Source organism: Onychomys torridus, chromosome 1 (genome assembly GCF_903995425.1).
Source record: "Onychomys torridus chromosome 1, mOncTor1.1, whole genome shotgun sequence".
Classification (NCBI taxonomy): Eukaryota; Metazoa; Chordata; class Mammalia; order Rodentia; family Cricetidae; genus Onychomys; species Onychomys torridus.
The window spans coordinates 142,330,555-142,348,832 of record NC_050443.1 but is presented as its reverse complement, the minus strand read 5'-3'; the positions used below and the strand labels follow the sequence as shown (position 1 = coordinate 142,348,832).

At 46.4% G+C, this 18,278-nt stretch overlaps 1 protein-coding gene across 2 annotated transcripts in view; it reads right to left on the bottom strand.

The window, feature by feature from the left end:
* Apba1 (amyloid beta precursor protein binding family A member 1) overlaps positions 1 to 18,278 on the bottom strand; it is a 73,797-nt gene that overhangs the window by 11,900 nt on the left and 43,619 nt on the right. Inside the window, exons 5-9 of one of the 2 annotated variants that reach the window (XM_036208018.1) lie at positions 12,001 to 12,033; positions 10,928 to 11,014; positions 9,535 to 9,720; positions 7,049 to 7,228; positions 4,848 to 5,060 (exon numbers count right to left, since the gene is read on the bottom strand). In XM_036208018.1, the coding sequence (XP_036063911.1) occupies positions 4,848 to 5,060; positions 7,049 to 7,228; positions 9,535 to 9,720; positions 10,928 to 11,014; positions 12,001 to 12,033 (699 nt within the window). The remainder of the gene's footprint in view (positions 1 to 4,847; positions 5,061 to 7,048; positions 7,229 to 9,534; positions 9,721 to 10,927; positions 11,015 to 12,000; positions 12,034 to 18,278) is intronic. The other variant, XM_036208028.1, reaches the window with a different exon arrangement.

The window sequence follows — 18,278 nt, the reverse complement described above, 5'->3', positions numbered from 1 at the left end:
CCAGGAAGTGGAATACAGCTAAATTCTGTGATCAAGGAGATAAACAGATTAAGAAATAGAATAAAGAAGTGGTGACCTCAGGGCAAGACACCACCCAGCTAATTTCGAACTTATGAAAAGGAATTAAGGAAAACCTTAGAGCTGGGTGGGTGTGGCGGTGCATGCCTTTAATCCCAGCAGTTGGAATGCAGAGGCTGGCAGATCTCTGAGTTTGAGGTCAGTCTGGTCTACAGAGTGAATTCCAGGACAGCCAAGCTTAGGCAATGAAGGTAACCTTCAAAAACAGAAAGCTGGTGAAGATGTGCTTGGATGAGGGGGCCATGTCCCAGACCCAGGAAGCAGCAGAAGTTGGCAGCTTTGGCCATGTGGTTCTGGCTAGTTAAGGATAGAGTCTCCCTCTGTGACTAAGGAAAGCCACTGAGGCCAGGTATATGGCAGGGGTGTCCCTACATGGAGGCTTAGAGAGGCCATTGTGTGAAGCTGTGAAAGTGGAGCCTGGATTGTCTTGGAGACCCAAGATGTTAGAGATGCCAGAACTGTGGGATACCTGCCGAGGAGAGCTGCTGACAGGGAGTGGAACCAGCTCAAGAGAAAGAAGTGGGTTGCAGTCAACCAAGCTGAAAGGAATTGGAGATCTGAAGAGCATTTTGACATCTGACATGAGATGCAGAGTTTGTGGAGTTTGCTCAGCTGGCTTTTGGTCTTGCTTTGGTCCAGTATTTCCTTACTATGCTCCCTTCCCTACACTTTAGAATGGTAATGTATATCCTGTGCCATTATATGTTGGAAGTATGTGATCTGCTTTCTGATATTGATTTTATAGATGATTACAGTTAAGAGAGTGCATGAATCTCAGAAGAGACTTTAAATTTTGGACTTTTAAACATTGTTGAGATAGACTATGGGGACTTTTGAAGTTGGACAACATGCATTTTGAAATATGTTATGGCTACAAGCCTATGGGAGCCAGGGTGTGGAATGTGGTGGTTTGAATAGGAATGACCACCATAATCACGTGTTTGAATTCTTGGCCCATAGGGAATGGCACTATTAGGAGGTGTGACTTTGTTGGAGGAAGTATGCTACTGTGGGAGTGAGCTTTGAGGTCTTATAAATGCTCAAACTAAATCCAGTATCATTTCCTTCTGCTGCCTGTGGATCAAGATGTAGAACTCTCAGCTCCTTCTCCAGCACCACATCTGCCTGCACACCACCATGCCTCACCTTGGTAACAATGGACTAAACCTCTGAAACTGTAAGCCAGCTCCAATTAAATGTTTTCTTTTATAAGAGTTGCCATGGTCATGGTGTCTCTTCCCAGCAGCAGAAACCCTAAGACACCTGGGGACTCCATAGGCATCTGAACACCACAGTACAATTAACTCCTTATGTCTGGGGTGACATCTAGGTAAACTCACTGCATTGCCAACTTTGATGCATGTATGTACAAAATACTTAATAAAGGCTATGTTACTAGCTTATATATATATGTATTATGCTGTATTGGTATCATTATCTTAGGGTGCACTCCTACTCATTAAAACACAACATTAACCATAAGATAGTATGCTGTGTTAAGCTGGCAGCCCCCTCATGGGTCCTACAATTACTGTCTCTCTTGGTTTTACCAAGAGGCCACATCAGGTGACTGACCTAAATTGTTTAAATACTCTGTGATGTTTGGAAAATAACAAAATTGCTTAGTGATTTGCATTTCCCTGATGGCTAAGGATGTTGAACATTTCTTTACATGATTCTCAGCTATTTGAGATTCCTCTGTTGAGAATTCTCTGTTTAGATCTGTGCCCCATGTTTTTGATTAGATTATTTGTTTTTTTTTAAATGTCCAGTTGAGTTCCTTATATATTTTGGATATTAGTTCTCTGTCAGATGGGGGGTTGGCAAGGATCTTTTCCCATTCTGTAGGCTGTCATTTTGTCCTTTTGACAGTGTCCTTTGCCTTATAGAAGCCTTTCAGTTTCAGGAAGTCCCATTTTGCTAATTATTGATCTTAGAGCCTGTACTATTGATGTTCTGTTCAGGAAGTTGTCTTCTGTGCCAATGCTTGCACAACTGTGTTCACAGCAGCTTATTTGTAATACTCAGAAACTGGAAACAACATAGATGTCCCTCAACTGAAGAGTGGATAAAGAAATTATGATACATTTATATAATGGAGTTTTATTCAGCTGTTAAAAACAATGACATTAGGAAATTTGAAGGCAAATGGATGGAACTAGAAAAGATCATCCTGTGTGAGGTAATCCAGATTCAGAGGGACAAACATGGTATGTACTCACTCATAAGTGGATAGTAGTTGTAAAGCAAAGGATAATCGTCTACAACTCACAGACCCAGAGAAGCTAAGTAACAAGGAGGGCACAAGTGGGGGGTGGGTGGGAGATTCGTGAATCTCATTGTGAAGGGGAAATAGAATAAATATTGCCAGTGGGCAGGGAGAGGGTCCTGAAAGGGGGAATGGGGATGGGAGAAGAGATCAGGTGGGAAGGAGGATGGAGGGAGAGAGTATTGGGAGAGACAACTGGAATCTGGGGGCATCTTTGGGATGAGCTAGAAACCTAGTGCAATGGAAATTCCCAGGAATATCTATGAGGATAACCCTAGCTGAGACTCCTAGCAATGGAGGATATGGAGCCTGAACCAGCCATCTCCTGTCACCAGGCAAGACTTGTAGTGGGACATCAATCCAGTCACAAACCCTTTGTCCTACAATTCGTCCTGCCTACAAGATGTGCTGGGGGTAAAGATGGCACAGGAATTGTGGGAGTGACCAACCAATGACTGGCCCAGCTGGAGACCTATACCTTGAGAGCAAGCTCAGCCCTGAGGGCCAGGACCAGAGGGGGGATACCCCAGAGACCTAGGATAGAACTAAGCACAACTGGCAAAAAAACCCAAACCAAAACAAAAAAACCAAATACCGCCCCCCCCAAAAAAAAACAATGAAATAATTTCTAATGATACTCTGCTGTTCTCATAGATTGGTGCCTTGTCCAGTCATCATCAGAGAGGCTTAACCCAGAGTCTTAATTAGGGTTTCTATTGCTGTGAAGAAACACCATGACCATGGTAACTCTTAAAAGGAAAATATTTAATTGAGGTTTCAGAGGTTCAGTCCATTGTTGTTATGGTGGGAAGCATGGTAGTGTGCAGGCAGATGTGCTGGCTACATCTTGATATGCAGGCCACAGGAAGTTGACTGACACTGGGTGGTATCCTGAGCATAGGAAACCTCAAAGCTCACCCCAACAGTGCCACACTTCCTCCAACAAGGCCATACCCTCTCCAATAAAGCCACACTTTCTAATAGTGACACTCCTTATGAGATTATGGGGCCAATTACACTCAAACTATCACACCCAGCAACTGATGGGAATGGATGCAGACCCATAGTCAAATATTAGGTGGAGCTTGGAGAATCCTATGGAAGAAGGGGAGAAAGGGTTGTAGAAGCCAGAGGGGTCAAAAACACCACCAAAACCCCACATAACCAACCAATCTAGGCCCAGAGACTGAAGAGACAACCAGGGAGCCTGCATGGGACTGACCTAGGCACTTTGCATCTGTGTTACAGTTGTGTAACGTGGTCTTCCTGTGGGACTCCTAACAGAGAGAGCAGGGGCTGTCTCTGACTCTGATGCCTGTTTTTGGGACTCATTCCCCCATACTGGATTACCTCATCCAGCCTTAATAGAAGAGGAGGAGCCTAGTCTTGCTGCAACTTGATATACCTTGGCTGGCTGATATCCTTGGGAGGCCTGCCTATATCTGAAGAGAAACAGTGGAGGAGGAGGAGATGAGGGTGGGGTAGAGGGGAGGTGGGGGAGGAGAATGGGAAGAAGGGGGAGAGGGGAAACTTTGGTTGGAATGTCTAAACAACAACAACAAAAGAAAAAAATTGCCTAATGACACATCTCTCAGAACTTATTTCTCCACACACGGCTGTATACTAAGCAACAAGTCTACCTCAGGGATGATACATCATCCTGCCCTCTATGCTCACCTGCAGCCTTGCCCCAGCTCCTCAAATGAGGGTGTTAGCTTTTGAGGGTTTTCTTGGGCACAGAATGGCTATTTTACAGATGTGTTGACTTCCCCCAGAGTGGTGTTCTCTTTGAAACCCTCAGGACCAAGGAAAGCTGAGCACCCAGGCTGCCTACTCATTGGGTGTGGGGTTCTGGGGCCAAACATGCTATAGTGTCATATTGGCTACACAAGCAGCAAGGATCAGTGTCCTCTAAAGGCTATGTATACAGATGCCCCTCAAGTAGTCACATTCATTTTCTCTTTAACTCTTTTCTTTAGTGATGACATCAGCGTGGGTGGAACAAAAATGTACATGTGGACTAGAGCAGGTTTCCTCCCTATGACGTTCAGCTTGGGAAGAGGCAGGTTGACCCATACCAGTGTTCTCTGCAGAGCTGAAGCATTCCCATGAGCTTCCAAGGGGTGGTGAATCACCTCGCATCTCTCTGGCTGGCTGTAAAGGACTGTTTGGGTTATAGGGCTGATGAAAATCCAGCCGGGGCTGTGTCTGGGTTACGTGGGAGGAAGTGAGCTAACTGGTGAGCTTTGCCTATGACAGGCATTGGACTAGATGCAGGTGTTAGGTAAGCCTCAGATAGTACTGTGACCCTGACCTCTGGAGAAACTTACAATAGTAACTTGAGAGTTAGCTGCCTTGAGTGCAAGTCCATACCGTTTACATCTGGGTCGTCCTCAGAGCCTGAGCTTAAGCATGTTCACAAACATCAAGGACTGGATGGCAGTCACATTTCACATCATTTCAGGTCTGCTACTGAAAAGGTTTTCTCATGCCTAGGTACCTTGATAATGCTCTGGCAGGTGGACAGAGGCAGGCCCACCAGGCTGGTGCCGTTGATGGACATGATCTGGTCCCCGATGTTCAGCTTTCCTGATTTCTCTGCGGGGCCTCCATGCATCATGTTGGCAATGATCACAGTCGGTAGAATGGATCCCCAGCCAGACTCGACAATCACAACTCCCAGGATTTCTCCTTTCTGTTTCTCTATGAAAACCTGAAAGAAAAATACATAGAAAGTACGTGTCAGCAGCTACATGGGATAGGTATCAGAGCTGGTCCCCTGCCTGCATGGGGGGAAGAGAAAGATCGTTCTTTGCAGATGCCAGTCCAGGTAAGTTCCTATCTTTTCTATGTTCCATGGCATCTGTGGTCTGTAAGAAACCACTTCACACAAACCCATCTAGACCTTGGAATTCATTTCAAATGACCACCTGGCCTCACACACAAATACAGGTGGCACCAGGCTTTTCTGTTTTCCTTGAAAACATCAGTTGTCCTTTGTAGTGAGAGCTTTGGTGGCCTGTTAACACCCTAATCCACAGTGGCTTTTGGAGTCGTCGATGCACAGGTTTTCTCATTCCACAGAACTTTGTAAATTATTTTCAGTATTTAAGATTTCTGAGTGAAAAATACACGAGACACCCTCTGTGAGGAGGAGGGTGAGGCAAAAGTGATGCTGAAGTTGCCGTGACCGAAAGGCTGTGCTGCACACAGGAAGAACAGGTCTTGGACATATATAATGCATGTGTGACCTCTGGTGGCTGGTACAGAAGCAAGAGTTAGTACTGAACACCAGTAGTATATGGAGGTGTGCAGACCAGCAGTCTGCGTACATATGTTCCGGTACCCAACAAAGCCACCTTCACAGGTGCTGTCCACTTCTCCCAGCAGCTCAACCAGCAGCAGCCCTTCCCTGAACATTTCCCACAGCCCAGTGGGAGATACTCTCGTTACACACTGGCTCACTCCCATTGCGGCTCTAATCTGAGTACCTCCTCCAGTGCCTCAGCACGGAGCGAAGGTATTTATAGGCAACCAAGCTAAACTGAGGACATTGGCGTGTACACCAACCCAATGCACCCATGCTCTTCTAAGAGGAGATTTGGACACGTGGAAGATGGCAGAGGGCGTGAGGAGAAAAGGCCATCTGCAAGCCAATGACAGAGGTGTGAATACAGCCTTTCTTCCTAGCCCTGAGGACTCAAACTTACCAACAGTTTGACTTGCTCTTCAGCCCGGAAATGAGAGGCAGTTCCTGTTTGTTGGAGCTGCCTAGCCTGTGGGATCTATTATGGCAGCCCTAGCCAATGAATATGTCCCTGCCCATCCCAGACCAATATGGGACAGAGGGTACAGCTACCTCTAGGTCCCCTGCCCTGTGGTTCAGAAGGAAAGTCATGCCCAGCAAGGCCATACTCCTTCTCAGGACCTCCCCAACTCCCCTTTTGCTCTGAGTGCAGCAGGCTTCCATTAAACCTCCTGAATAAGAATTCTCTTCTAGGTTGGGGTATAAGGAGCCCGATTCAAGACACCTCATGGATCCAAAACTCACATTCTTATTCGAAGTGAACTGGGGGACAAAATCTAAACCTTTTGGCTGGATTTTCAAGTTGGCACATTGTCTTTCCTGTCGCTCCTGTGTTTACTTCCTGCTGCAGCTGCATTACCTCCTTCCTGACGGCCCAGCATTCTAACCTTCAGGTTTTCTGTTAGCTCTTCCTTACCCTTCCACTGTCCGCTGCCCCTGAACATCCCAGTGACCGACAAGTCCAGACCAGCTCGGATGGCCCTGTCTCCCTCCAGACACTCCTGCTGAGCTCACTGTGAAACATCCCTCAGTGAAGCCCCTATTGTATGATCACATGATCTGTTTTGCCTCGTGCAGCTGTCTGTCATCAGAACTTGAGCTGGCATGTCACTGACCATTTTCAGTGCCCTTTCCCAGAGGGCTTGGTAAGGTCAGAGGTCAGGTCCTGTATCTGTAACTATAGCATTCCCTCAAGGGGCAGAGGATGTGTCCTTGTTTTTGACAGTACTTAATGACAGGGTCTCCTGGGAGGAAACCAGAGATAGGCGTGAGAGCCACAGAACGTCCTGCCAATACCACTGTTTTCAGCCTTGACTTCCCCAGCAAGGCGGCCCCACCCTCTAGGGCCCCAGCCTGCTGGCTCAGCCTGGGAACAAGTTTGGGGAAGTACCTACATCTTTGCAGTTTTCCGACTTGGAGAAGTGGATCAGGTCATCGTTGTACATGTCCTGGGTGTTGAGCAGGTCACTGTACTCCTTCTGACTGAGGTCTTCCGGGTTAATCCCATTGGCCCTGAGGAATTCCTGGTACGCCACGCTGAATGCCTGCCCTATGGACTGTGCGATCAGCTGGGCCTGTAGCAGCAGCAGGGAAGATGGTGGTGAATGGGGGACTCCTTGGCACATGCACCCCTGGGTAAATCCTTGTGGCATTTGAGGGTTTTAAACAGCAGGACACTCAGCCATTCTCTATCAGCGTACCAGTGCCTACCAGAAAAATCAGTATGCTTCTTATTATGACTGTGCTCACAAGGGAGTCATTGGCACTCAGTAGACAGGAGTGAGAGATGCTGGACACTCTACTGTACAAAGGACAGCCATACACAATGACAAGTCATTCTACATCCTGTATAATTTTTGGATGTCCCACTGGACAGTCATTGTATGTAGCACCTTTTTCTAATCACTATATCCATAACTAGATTCTAGTTTCTATTTAAATACAGAGACTCATTGGGTGGTCCTGGCTACACTGCACATTTAAAGAAGAATACTATACAAAGTGAAGGAAGATGGTCCTGTGAGATTTTATAAGTTTCATGTCTTTCAAAATCATCCATATCATTTGTGGTCATGGCATAAGCTGTCAAATGATCACATCCCTATGAGCCTGTGCATTCACTGTGGGGCATGGAGATTCTGCCTTTATAGATACAGATTCTTCGCCCTCCATTCAGAGTATCAGGTAGAAAGTATCTACAGTATTGCATCGAATACAATTCTGTTCTCACAGCCAAACTTAAATAAGCAGGTGTCAACATCTGGCTGCTTCATGATGTTTTTTTGGAATGGCTGAGCCCAAGCATTTATAGTATCATGATTTTATTTTATCCTCTTTCCCCTTTTCATCATACTGATGACTATAAATTATTTTGTAGAAAGAAAAGGGAACTGGAGAGATGGCTCAGTGGTTAAGAGTGCTTGCTGAATAGCCATGAGGACTGGACTAAAATCCCAACATCCATGTGACAAGCTGGGCGACCTGTACATGTCTATCATCCCAGCTTCCAGAGGGTAGCAGAGGCAGCGAGCCTGCTGTGAGAAAATGTGAGCCCCCGACTGAGGGAGAGACCTGCCTCAGAGGACAGGTGGAAAGGTGATAGAGGAGGCTACCCAACACCCTCTTTTGGTCTTTGTACATATACAGAGACCGGTTACCTGCTTGTTTGTGGGTGGGGGCCTGGCCCAGGCCAGTCTGGCCCAGCCCACCTTAGCCCTCAGCTACAGGACAGTACTCTTGCTCCAGGTTATAGTGGAAACAAAGCCACAGGGGTCTTTCTGTTCTTCCCTTGTGGAGCTAAAAAATAGAGGAAGAAACCCCTCCTTATGAACTCCATGCCAGATGGAGGTAGCAGGGGTCCTGCCAGGGTCTTCCAGGCTGCTGAGCCTTCTCTAGCCTGCAGGAGCCAGGAATCTTTAGATTCTACAGTTTTACTCATGAGCTTTTCTGGTACTGTTTATTTCTCTTGTTCGGCATCCTGGCCTCAGCCTTAAAGCACAGTGCAGATGGAGACAGGAAGAGGCATTGTTGCTTAAGATTTGAAGATCAATGTCAGTATCTCCTGGTGGCAGCCACAGCCATGGCAGCTCTGGTTCCCTTCGAAGGGAGGGACTGCCTTGCCCCCTTATTTCTTGCAGAGAGCAATTTATTGCAGGAGGGAAGGTGCCTGGGGAGGTCGGGTGCTAATGCAGAGCAGAGCCACTGTGTGCAAGAGCACCTCTGCCATGAATGCATCTTCCTTCATTTGACCTCACTTCCTGCTAGAATGGGGTCAGGAATCCTGGCTTGGTACGGAGCAGGGAACATTTTCATGAGGCCTGGGCCTAGGAGGTGATGTTCCTGTCACTGGACTGGGAGGGACAGGGACAGTAACTGTGACAGCGGGGCAGTGCTGTACAGCTCCAGCCTTTTCTCTGCAAACACCCTGGTGCCATGAAGACCTACTTAGACAGGCGATCTGGGTCATTCTCTTTCAAAGCCTGATGGCTCTTCCTTCCCAAGTAAAGTCAACACTCCCCTGCCTCAGGGCCTTTGCACTTGCTATTTCCGATTCTCATTTTATTCAAGTCTCTGCTCAACTGTCACCTCCTTGAAAAAAACATACCATGCCATTCACCCTACTTGAACTAGTCCTGTACTTCTGTGCACTGACCCCATTTTCTATCTCAGCAAAGCACTCTCGATGTCTAATTTATTAAGTTGATTTAGCTCTTTATTTTCTACCCCCTTCAGCCTGCACAAAGAGTAACTCATGTACTTTATTCAGCTCTACTCCTGCAGTTCTAGAACGGTGCCTGACACATGGTAGGTGCTCAGTAAATAGGTTTAATGTAGTGGCTATCCAGGTCACCCAGAGGGAGGATGAGGAAGCCAGCCTTACGTCCTCAGACTCAAAGACATGGCAGATCATCTTGTACTGTCTTTTTCCATCCTGGGATGGGTGCGAGGCCTCCACATTCTCCTGGGAGTTGGAGCGGGGCATCCGTCTGCGGGCCATCAGCACGACAATGTTTCCAATGTCTGCGATGTAGGAAATGGTCCTCAAGGGGTGATCCATCATAGGCTCCTAGAGGTGAAGGACAGGCAGGTGAGTAGCATGTAGGACCCAAGAACTTAGGAGGTGGTATCTTCTTCCCTTACTCAGGCTGAGGATGGAACCTAGCTGAGATGGAGCAGGGCAAAGCTCTCACGGCTAGACCTCTGAATCCCAATCCCCAGGTCTGCCCAAGGCAATTTCCTTGGTTAATGAACAACAGGAGATATGTATAGGAGAAAAACAAGAAATACCACACATTTTACACTGTGTAGACTCTTGGGTGGTGAAGCTGAAAAGATAATATCTAAATGTCACAGTGTGTGTGTGTGTGTGTGTGTGTGTGTGTGTGTGTGTGTGTGTGTGTCTCGCATGTGCTATGCACTTTTAAATAGAATTCCTTAAAGCTAATGAGTCCTTCCCTCCCAGAGAACTCATTTGAGTGACAGACAACACACAAAGTTTTCCTTTGTGCCTTGAAAAATCAGTCACAGTCCTACCTAGCATCAGCCATTTTTGAACAAAGTTCTTTGAGCTTGACTGGGGTCCAATGTGGGGATTGGATGAAAGTCCTGAGTGAATATCTGTATCGCTGACGTGTGCACAGCTACATCAAGGATTCTCATGTTTCAGATCCATGGGGATGAAAAGCCTTCCCCTCCCTGGTCCAGGTGGAGATGTTGACAAAATATGGGGAGAAAATGTAGAACCCAGCTTTCCCCCCACCTCAGTGTTCACAGCCTGAGGGAGACTTCTCCCCTAAAGGGACCTCCTACTGAGATCAACTACACCTGCCTCCTTGTTCAGAAGTATAAAATAAACACTCTAAAAGAGTTTCCAGATGGGCAGTAGTGGAGTACGCCTTTAATCCCAGCACTTGGGAGGCAGAGCCAGGCGGATCTCTGTGAATTCAGGGCCAGCCTGGTCTACAGAGCGAGATCCAGGACAGGAACCAAAACCACACAGAGAAACCCTGTGTCCAAAAAAACAAAAAACAAAACAAAAAAAAGTTTCCAGGCTCTGCTGCTGGTCCCCATCAGAGCAAGTGGCCCAGCAAGCCCAGCCGTTGTGGATGTGTGTGTGTGTCCTTGCTTCATTCCCTCTTCATCCCAGTCAGGTTTCTAGGATCAGCACACAAGTCGCATCAGCCCAACACCGGGGGATAGCCACTTTACAAGCATTGGGAGTCTATGTGAGAATGCTACTGCGTGGCCCCTGAGTGGTGGGAGCAAGCTGGTACCTGCGTATCTGCATTCAATACTTTGATCCTCTGGGTCGAAATGAAGAGATCCACCTCAGTCATTGGCTGAGATTCACCTTCAGGAGCCTAAGAAGAAAGTGCATCAAAAGAGATTTTATTCTATTACCTTAACCCAGAGGTAGATGAAAAGGTTAGCTCACACACTGGGTTACCAAGACACACTCACCAGAACGGCAACACAGACTCAAAGGTTAAATTGCCAAAGTTGAAGGTAGTACAGAGAGGATGGACACATGGGCACGAGTTAGCATCTCTATGCTACAGGGGAAATGTAGAGTCCTCTCTGCTGCTTCCCCTACAACAGCAGTCACTGCAGCAGATTAACTCTGGACATGATGGCAAGTGACCCTTTCTGCAAGGGGTTTGGAGGCTGAGGGTAAGCTAATTCACAGTGAGGACTTGGAACAGTCACTCAGTTTACCCTGCCAGAGCTGATGGAGGGCAATGTCCGTAGTAGGTGCAAATGAAGCCACTGGATGCAGTTCTGGTAAGAGGGTCTTCATGTTCACACATCACCACAGCAACACAGGAGCAGCTGCCTGCTCCTGCGGCCACCCCATTACAAAAGAGCCCCCCATGCCTCACATCCTCAGAGTAATTTACAAACACCTAGAAGCTCTACAATCCCCAAAGTGCAGCCTGCCTCATTTAGGGCTGAACCCTGCACATGTGTGGTTATTAGCAAGTTTTCTTTTTTTGCATCCAGCAATCTGAGAAATCCTCAAATTCAATGCACTGCAATTGAGTCGTCCCAGGTCCCTGCCACATTATTGCTCCTGAATGGCTGCCGCTTCCACACTAGAGGATTCATTTAGCATCTCCAATCTGCTCCCTGTTGTTCCTCTGCAGTGAAATGACCAAATGAGCAACAGAAAATGGCCACTTGAGGCAACTAAGTTTGGAGAAAGGCTGGCTTATGGAGCGATTCAAAAACGAAATCAGAACAAAAACTTGCTGGATGCAGAAAACAAAAACACGAAATCATAAAAAGGTCAAACAGAAAAGAAAAGGACAAGGCGTAACACCAAGTGATGAAGTTGTTTGTACTGCACCTTCTTCCTGCTTTTGGCTAATTTCTGGGCCGTCTGCTTAGCATGGAACAAACAGAGACAGGAGAATAGTTAGAAAGAGGAACTGACACACTCACACTGCTGAGGGGCCTAAATCGCGTGTGGGAGGAAGACGGGCTTAAACACCCCACTTGAAGGGGAAATAGTCTCAATGTAAGTGCTGGGACAAGGGCGCGAAGAAACTTCTGCTTCGTTGTAATTTGCCTTTTTAAAGAACCCATTTTGGTTCTGTTTTTATTGCATGCCTGATTTGTTATTTCACTGATTTCAGCTTACATTGTTATTTCCATCTACTTTCTCTGGGAGTGACTTGCTGACTTTCCCCTCAGCTTCTGATAAAAAGCTACAGCTGTCCAAACTTTTTTCTTCTCCTAAAGCTTTGGCTTCCTCTCAAGTCTGGCTTTAGCTGTATTGCAGTTTTGTGCACTGCGATTTCTTTACTGACACATTACAACTCTTCAGCTGTGACTTCTTTGAACCCTGAATTAGAGTTGTGTTACTAAGGTAAAGACATTTGGAGGTTCTAGCTCTCCTTTTGGCATCAGTTATGATAGGGTCAGTTTTACTGTGGCCCGAGAATGTGTGATGTGTGACTTCAGTCTTTTTGAAAGTGGCCGAGTCTTAGGGGTTCTGATCCAGCACATGGTTGGCTTTGGTGAACATATCCTATGCACTGCAAAGAAACCACTCTCAGCTGTCAACAAGATGACTCTCGTGTGGGGTGTGCCTTGCTTGTTCTACCACTATTGACAAAGGTGTGTTCAGCTCGCCAGCAGTCACTGGGGCCTTGGCTTAGTATTTCTTTGTTCCACTGATCTTCGTTCTGTTTTGCCGCTGTACCAGAGAGTGCGTCTGCATTTAGAATGGTATGCCTTCCTGTTGAGCAAATCCTATCATCTCTCTCTTTATCTGCAGCAATAATTTTCTCTTACATTTCATAAGATGGATAGAATTTGTACCTAACTAAAATGGACATATTTCTCCTTGTACTTATTAATTAAAAGATAGTATAGTTAATAAAAGCTGAGCTGGACTTTCCAAATCCAAACCTCTGCTCTGCTCCCTACTATTTGCGTGATTTTGAGCAAGCCACTTAACGTTTCTATGCCTCAGTTTCTCTATGTAAAATAGGGATTAAAATAGTATCTACCTCATAGGGCTCTTTTAACAGATAAAATGAACGTATGAAAAACTCTGAACAGAGCACTGAGCATTATGTCTGCGTCTGCTATGTACAATTAAAATTTACACTTGTGGGATGCAGTTCTTCAGTTGCATGTATTACATATTTCATGTGAATGTGAGTCAGTGGCCAAACTGTGGAAGGTGTTATGGCTGTGGGGTGGGTAAAGCTGCATCATTGCTATGGCTGGGTAAGGCTGGACTATTGTGATGGACTGGAGGGTGTGTGGGGCTATACTGTTGTGATGGGTGTAGGGGGTGAAGCTGGGCTGTTGTGATAGTTACAGTGACAGTGGGTAAGGCTTGGCTGTTGTGATGGAGAGGGTGGGTAAGGCTTGGCTGTTGTGATGAGGTGGGTGGGTAAGGCTGTGCTGTTGTGATGGGGTGGGTGGGTAAGGCTGTGCTGTTGTGATGGGGTGGGTGGGTAAGGCTGTGCTGTTGTGATGAGGGTGGGTAAGGCTTGGCTGTTGTGATGGGTGGGTGGGTAAGGCTGTGCTGTTGTGATGTGGTGGGTGGGTAAGGCTGTGCTGTTGTGATGAGGAGGGAGGGTGGGTAAGGCTGTGCTGTTGTGATGAGGTGGGTGGGTAAGGCTTGGCTGTTGTGATGAGGAGGGAGGGTGGGTAAGGCTGTGCTGTTGTGATGAGGAGGGTGGGTGGGTAAGGCTTGGCTGTTGTGATGAGGTGGGTGGGTGGGTAAGGCTTGGCTGTTGTGATGGGGAGGGTGGGTAAGGCTTGGCTGTTGTGATGGGGAGGGTGGGTAAGGCTGTGCTGTGTGATGGGGTGGGTGGGTAAGGCTGTGCTGTGTGATGGGGTGGGTGGGTAAGGCTTGCTGTTGTGATGGAGAGGGTGGGTAAGGCTGTGCTGTTGTGATGGGAGGGTGGGTAAGGCTTGGCTGTTGTGATGGAGAGGGTGGGTAAGGCTGTGCTGTGTGATGGGGTGGGTGGGTAAGGCTATTCTCTCAATTCTTTGGTACTTACCTGGTGGAAAAACTTTGCTCTCAGCAGTTTGTCTCAGTTTCACTAGTGATTTGTGTTTTCTGCATTATCCCACTGTGGAAACTGGATGAGTCAGCCATCCAGACAGCACATAGCTAATTGCTGGTACACCCAGCAAAGAGGATGAACCCACTCCCACACAGCTCCCCCACCATTCTCCCCGTGGTGATGAGTTTGAGGTGAGCAATCTGCTCTGGAAGACTCATGGAGGTGTTTTACTAACCAGCACACCTGCCAGTGGGTGGATTTCTGCCCGACAAGGCCCTAAGTGGATGTGGCTATGTACTACTCGGATGCATGTGGAATGAGAGGCCTTCCCTGGATGTTCTGACCTGAGTCAGTTTTCATCTGCCTGGTAACATCTCCTCTTGCTTCTTTCCTCTGCCTCTCTTGAAATGACATAAAATGGCCCAGGAATTCCTATTCCTGTCGGTATCAAAAGCCCAACAAAATTCTTCAACTCTAGGGAACTGAGCTCTGCCTTCATCATCAATACAATACCCAGAGTCTTTTCTTTTCTTTTCTGGAACTACAGAAAGACGAGGAAGACAAACCGAGTTTCACAACAGGTATTCAGCATGGTTTTCACAAAGTTAAAAGTATTTTATGCAGGTAGAGCAATACCATCTTGAAATCACTTGGATTTCTAAGTATTCTGCAACAAACTGTAACATTTAGATGTAACACTGAAAAGATGAGCGAGTCAGTGCCTGAATGAGAGATTGGAAGAGGCTAATAGAAGCCTCGCAAGGCCAAGGATGGCGGTACCCTGGGAAGACCTGTGTCCCCTCTCTCTCACTTCAGGCTCAGTGCATACCAGGCACGCACCAATGACAGTCCTTCTAGGGTTGTCCTGCTGTGAGGAGGGCCTCAGCTAGCCTATCTGTTCTTTCCTCAGCTAGCACCTATTGAGTTATGGGCCTGTGCCATGACCCTTTTAGCCATTTCAGGGTCACTGTCAAAGCTCGCAGCAACCCCGTGAGGCGGAGCAAAACAGAGCATAGAGAAGCTATGTCAAGGTGTCTCAAGGCTGTGCGGCAGCGGTACAGTGACGCAGACCCAGGCGGTCTAGCCTGACAGTCTGTCCTCTCTTGTATGGCTTAGCAAAGCTTTTCTTCTGGAATGTCTCAGTTTCCCATAAAATGAGGCTAATAATACCTACCTCCCAAGACTCCCTACACTCCAGTCTGAGCAGTGAATTCGGCAATAATAAATGCAAAGGCCTGGTAGGCACCAGCAGCATCCTCTCTACTGAGCTCTTCAAGAAGCTTGGAAGTGACATGACTCAGACAAAGCAACAGTCAGTGAACATTTAATTCTACAACGAAACTGTAATTTTTGGTATTTTAAAGAAGCCACAAAAGAATGGAAAAATATGAACCCTGGGTCAGGCTAGTCAAGACAAATTAAAAACAATGATAATGAATGATCTGAACAAAAAAATGTGTGCAACACACAACCCTTAACAGCATTTGTGGTGTCTCTACATGTGCCTCCCAGAGGATGGAGATGAGGATGTCACCCTGTGTGTGGACGGACTCCCAAGGCCTCTGCACCTCAGAGGAACACTTTAGCCTCTGGCTGTGGAGTCGAAAACAGAGAGTCCAGCGAGAAAGGATGAGAAGGGAGCTAGCTAGTACAGGGTCCAGTCAGTGCCCTAGCCCTGTGGGGAGGGACATTCCAGAGCATCAGGACAGGGGACAAATCCCTTTCCAGAGGTCTCTCCCCCAGATCTCTCTAGGAACTACCTGAAAGACTTTAGCAGGCAATACACCATGATCCTTACAGGTCTTGCTTGAGTGATTATGGGAGCTACTGTTTATATAATATGAAGGGCATTGATGTCTGGTAGGAATTCTGACCATCACTTATTATTCTAGTCACATGGTTTATGTCCTCAGGGGTTTTCTAACTTGTCAACAATTTTTAAAAATCATCCCTATTAATACATTAACTTTCTGTTGAATCACTTATGTTTCCATCTTTATCTTTACAAACAGCCAACTCTTGGCTTCACTGTCCTTTCACATTGTTTTATTTCTGATCTTTCTTATTTGGGGCTTAGTTTAGTTTTTATTTTTTTATAAACCTTCCAGATACCTCAACAGGGTATTTGCAAAGTTTCTGTTTTTTATGTAGGCACTCATAAATGTAACCTAAGATGTCCACTGCATCTCACAGTTGTGTTGTATTTCTATTACATATTTTTTTTATTTGTTGAGATGTCCACCTATGTGCACAGTGAAAATGTAATCAATGTCCCCTTTTCCCCAATAGCTTCCCTTCCTAACTGCATGTCTTTGGTTGTGGATTTTTTTTTTTTTAACTTACTAAGTCTAACTACTGCTGCCCATATATGCACTAGTGTGGGGCCATCCACAGAGCATGGGAAAACTCCCTGGGTGGGTTGAATAAAAATGGCCCCAACAGGCTCATGTTTGAAGACTCGGTCACCAGTTGGTGGACCTGTTTGGGAAGGACTAGGAGGTGTGCCACTGAGTGCAGTCTCTGAGGTTTCAAAGGACTCACGGCATTCAGTGTGCTCTCTGCCTCCTGCTCAGGGTTTGAGACGGGAGCTCTCAGCTGGTTGTGCTACCATGCCTTCCTTTTACTGTCATGGACTCTACACTCTCTGTAACTGTAATCAACGAAATGTTCCCTCTGTAAGTTGCCTTGGTCACAGTGTTTTGTTGCAGCAATAGAAGAATAACTAATACACCCCCCCCCCAGACTGATTTCCCTCCTCTAGCAGCTATCAACTGCCAAGGTGAGAAAAGCAGTAGCTCAGCTCTCAACTCCTCGGTGATCCTCTGCTGTGTTACTCCACCTTACGCTCCATCGACAGCTTCACTTCTTAATGGTTTTTAGTTTCATCAATCATTGTGATCAGAAAGGATCTAGCATATGATTTAAGTGTTCTTAAATTTGTGACATAATACATAATCTGTTCCAGAGAAATCCTAAACTGAGGAATGAAAATGTGTTCTGTAGCCACTGGATGGATTATTCTATAAGTGTCTGGGAAGTCATATGATTTAAATTATAACTTAACTCTGGTATTAATTTGACTTTAGGAGGAGGTTTGGATGACCTGTTAATTAACGGAAGTAGAGTGTTGAAATTCCACACTATTTCTGTATTCGAGCCTCTCTCCATGTGTCATAATATTTCTGTATGAAACTGGATGCTTTAGCGTTGGGTGCATATTAACCTACATCTTACTGTTGACTTGACCCTTCATTATCACGCGGTCACTGCCTTGGTGTCTATTCCTATATGTAGTTACTGCTGCTTACTTCAGGTTTCCTTCACCTGGAGTACCATTTTGCATCTTTCCCTTCAGTTTCTGTCAGTCAGTCCTTGTAAAGTGGGTTACTAGCAGGCAGCTACTGGTGGCTCTTACCTTTTTCAATCCATTAAACAAGCCCCTTATGATTTAACTGGAGGATTTAGTCCATTTACATCAGAGCTGTCATTGTTAGGCATGGACTTTGATGTTCTCATGGGTATGTGATAGGCGCATGCACACACATATTTATGTAGTTGTGAGGGTGGAGGGCGACACTGGGCATCTTCCTTAGGCGCCTTATATACTGAGGCAGGGTGTCTCAACTGAACCCAGCACACTGATTCAGCTAGTCTAGCTAGCCTGCTTGCCCCGGGGAGCGTGTTTCTACTTCCCTGGTGCTAGGATACAGACAAACAATTACATGGGTGCTCAGCATCCGAACTCTGGTCTTCATACTATGTGGTGAGTGTTTTCCCCAGTGAGGCATCTCTACAGGCCCTGACGCTTTTCCTTTCATTGTGGGGATATTTTTGTTTTCTTCCTGTCTTACTGTTGGGCTGACTGTGGTGGAAGCATTAGTCAGTTGGGCTGACTAATGCTTGCTTCTTCTCTGCTGTCTTCTGTGTGTCTACTCCAGTCTGAGCAAGGGGATTCATATTTTCACAGGCTTCAGTGATGGTAATTATCTTTCTTTCACTTCTGTGTGTGCAGGTTTCCCTTAGGTGGGCTGGTTGTCATAAACCAGTTCTGCCTGTCTTGGAAGGTCTTAATTTTTCTCCATTTCTGAAGAGTAGT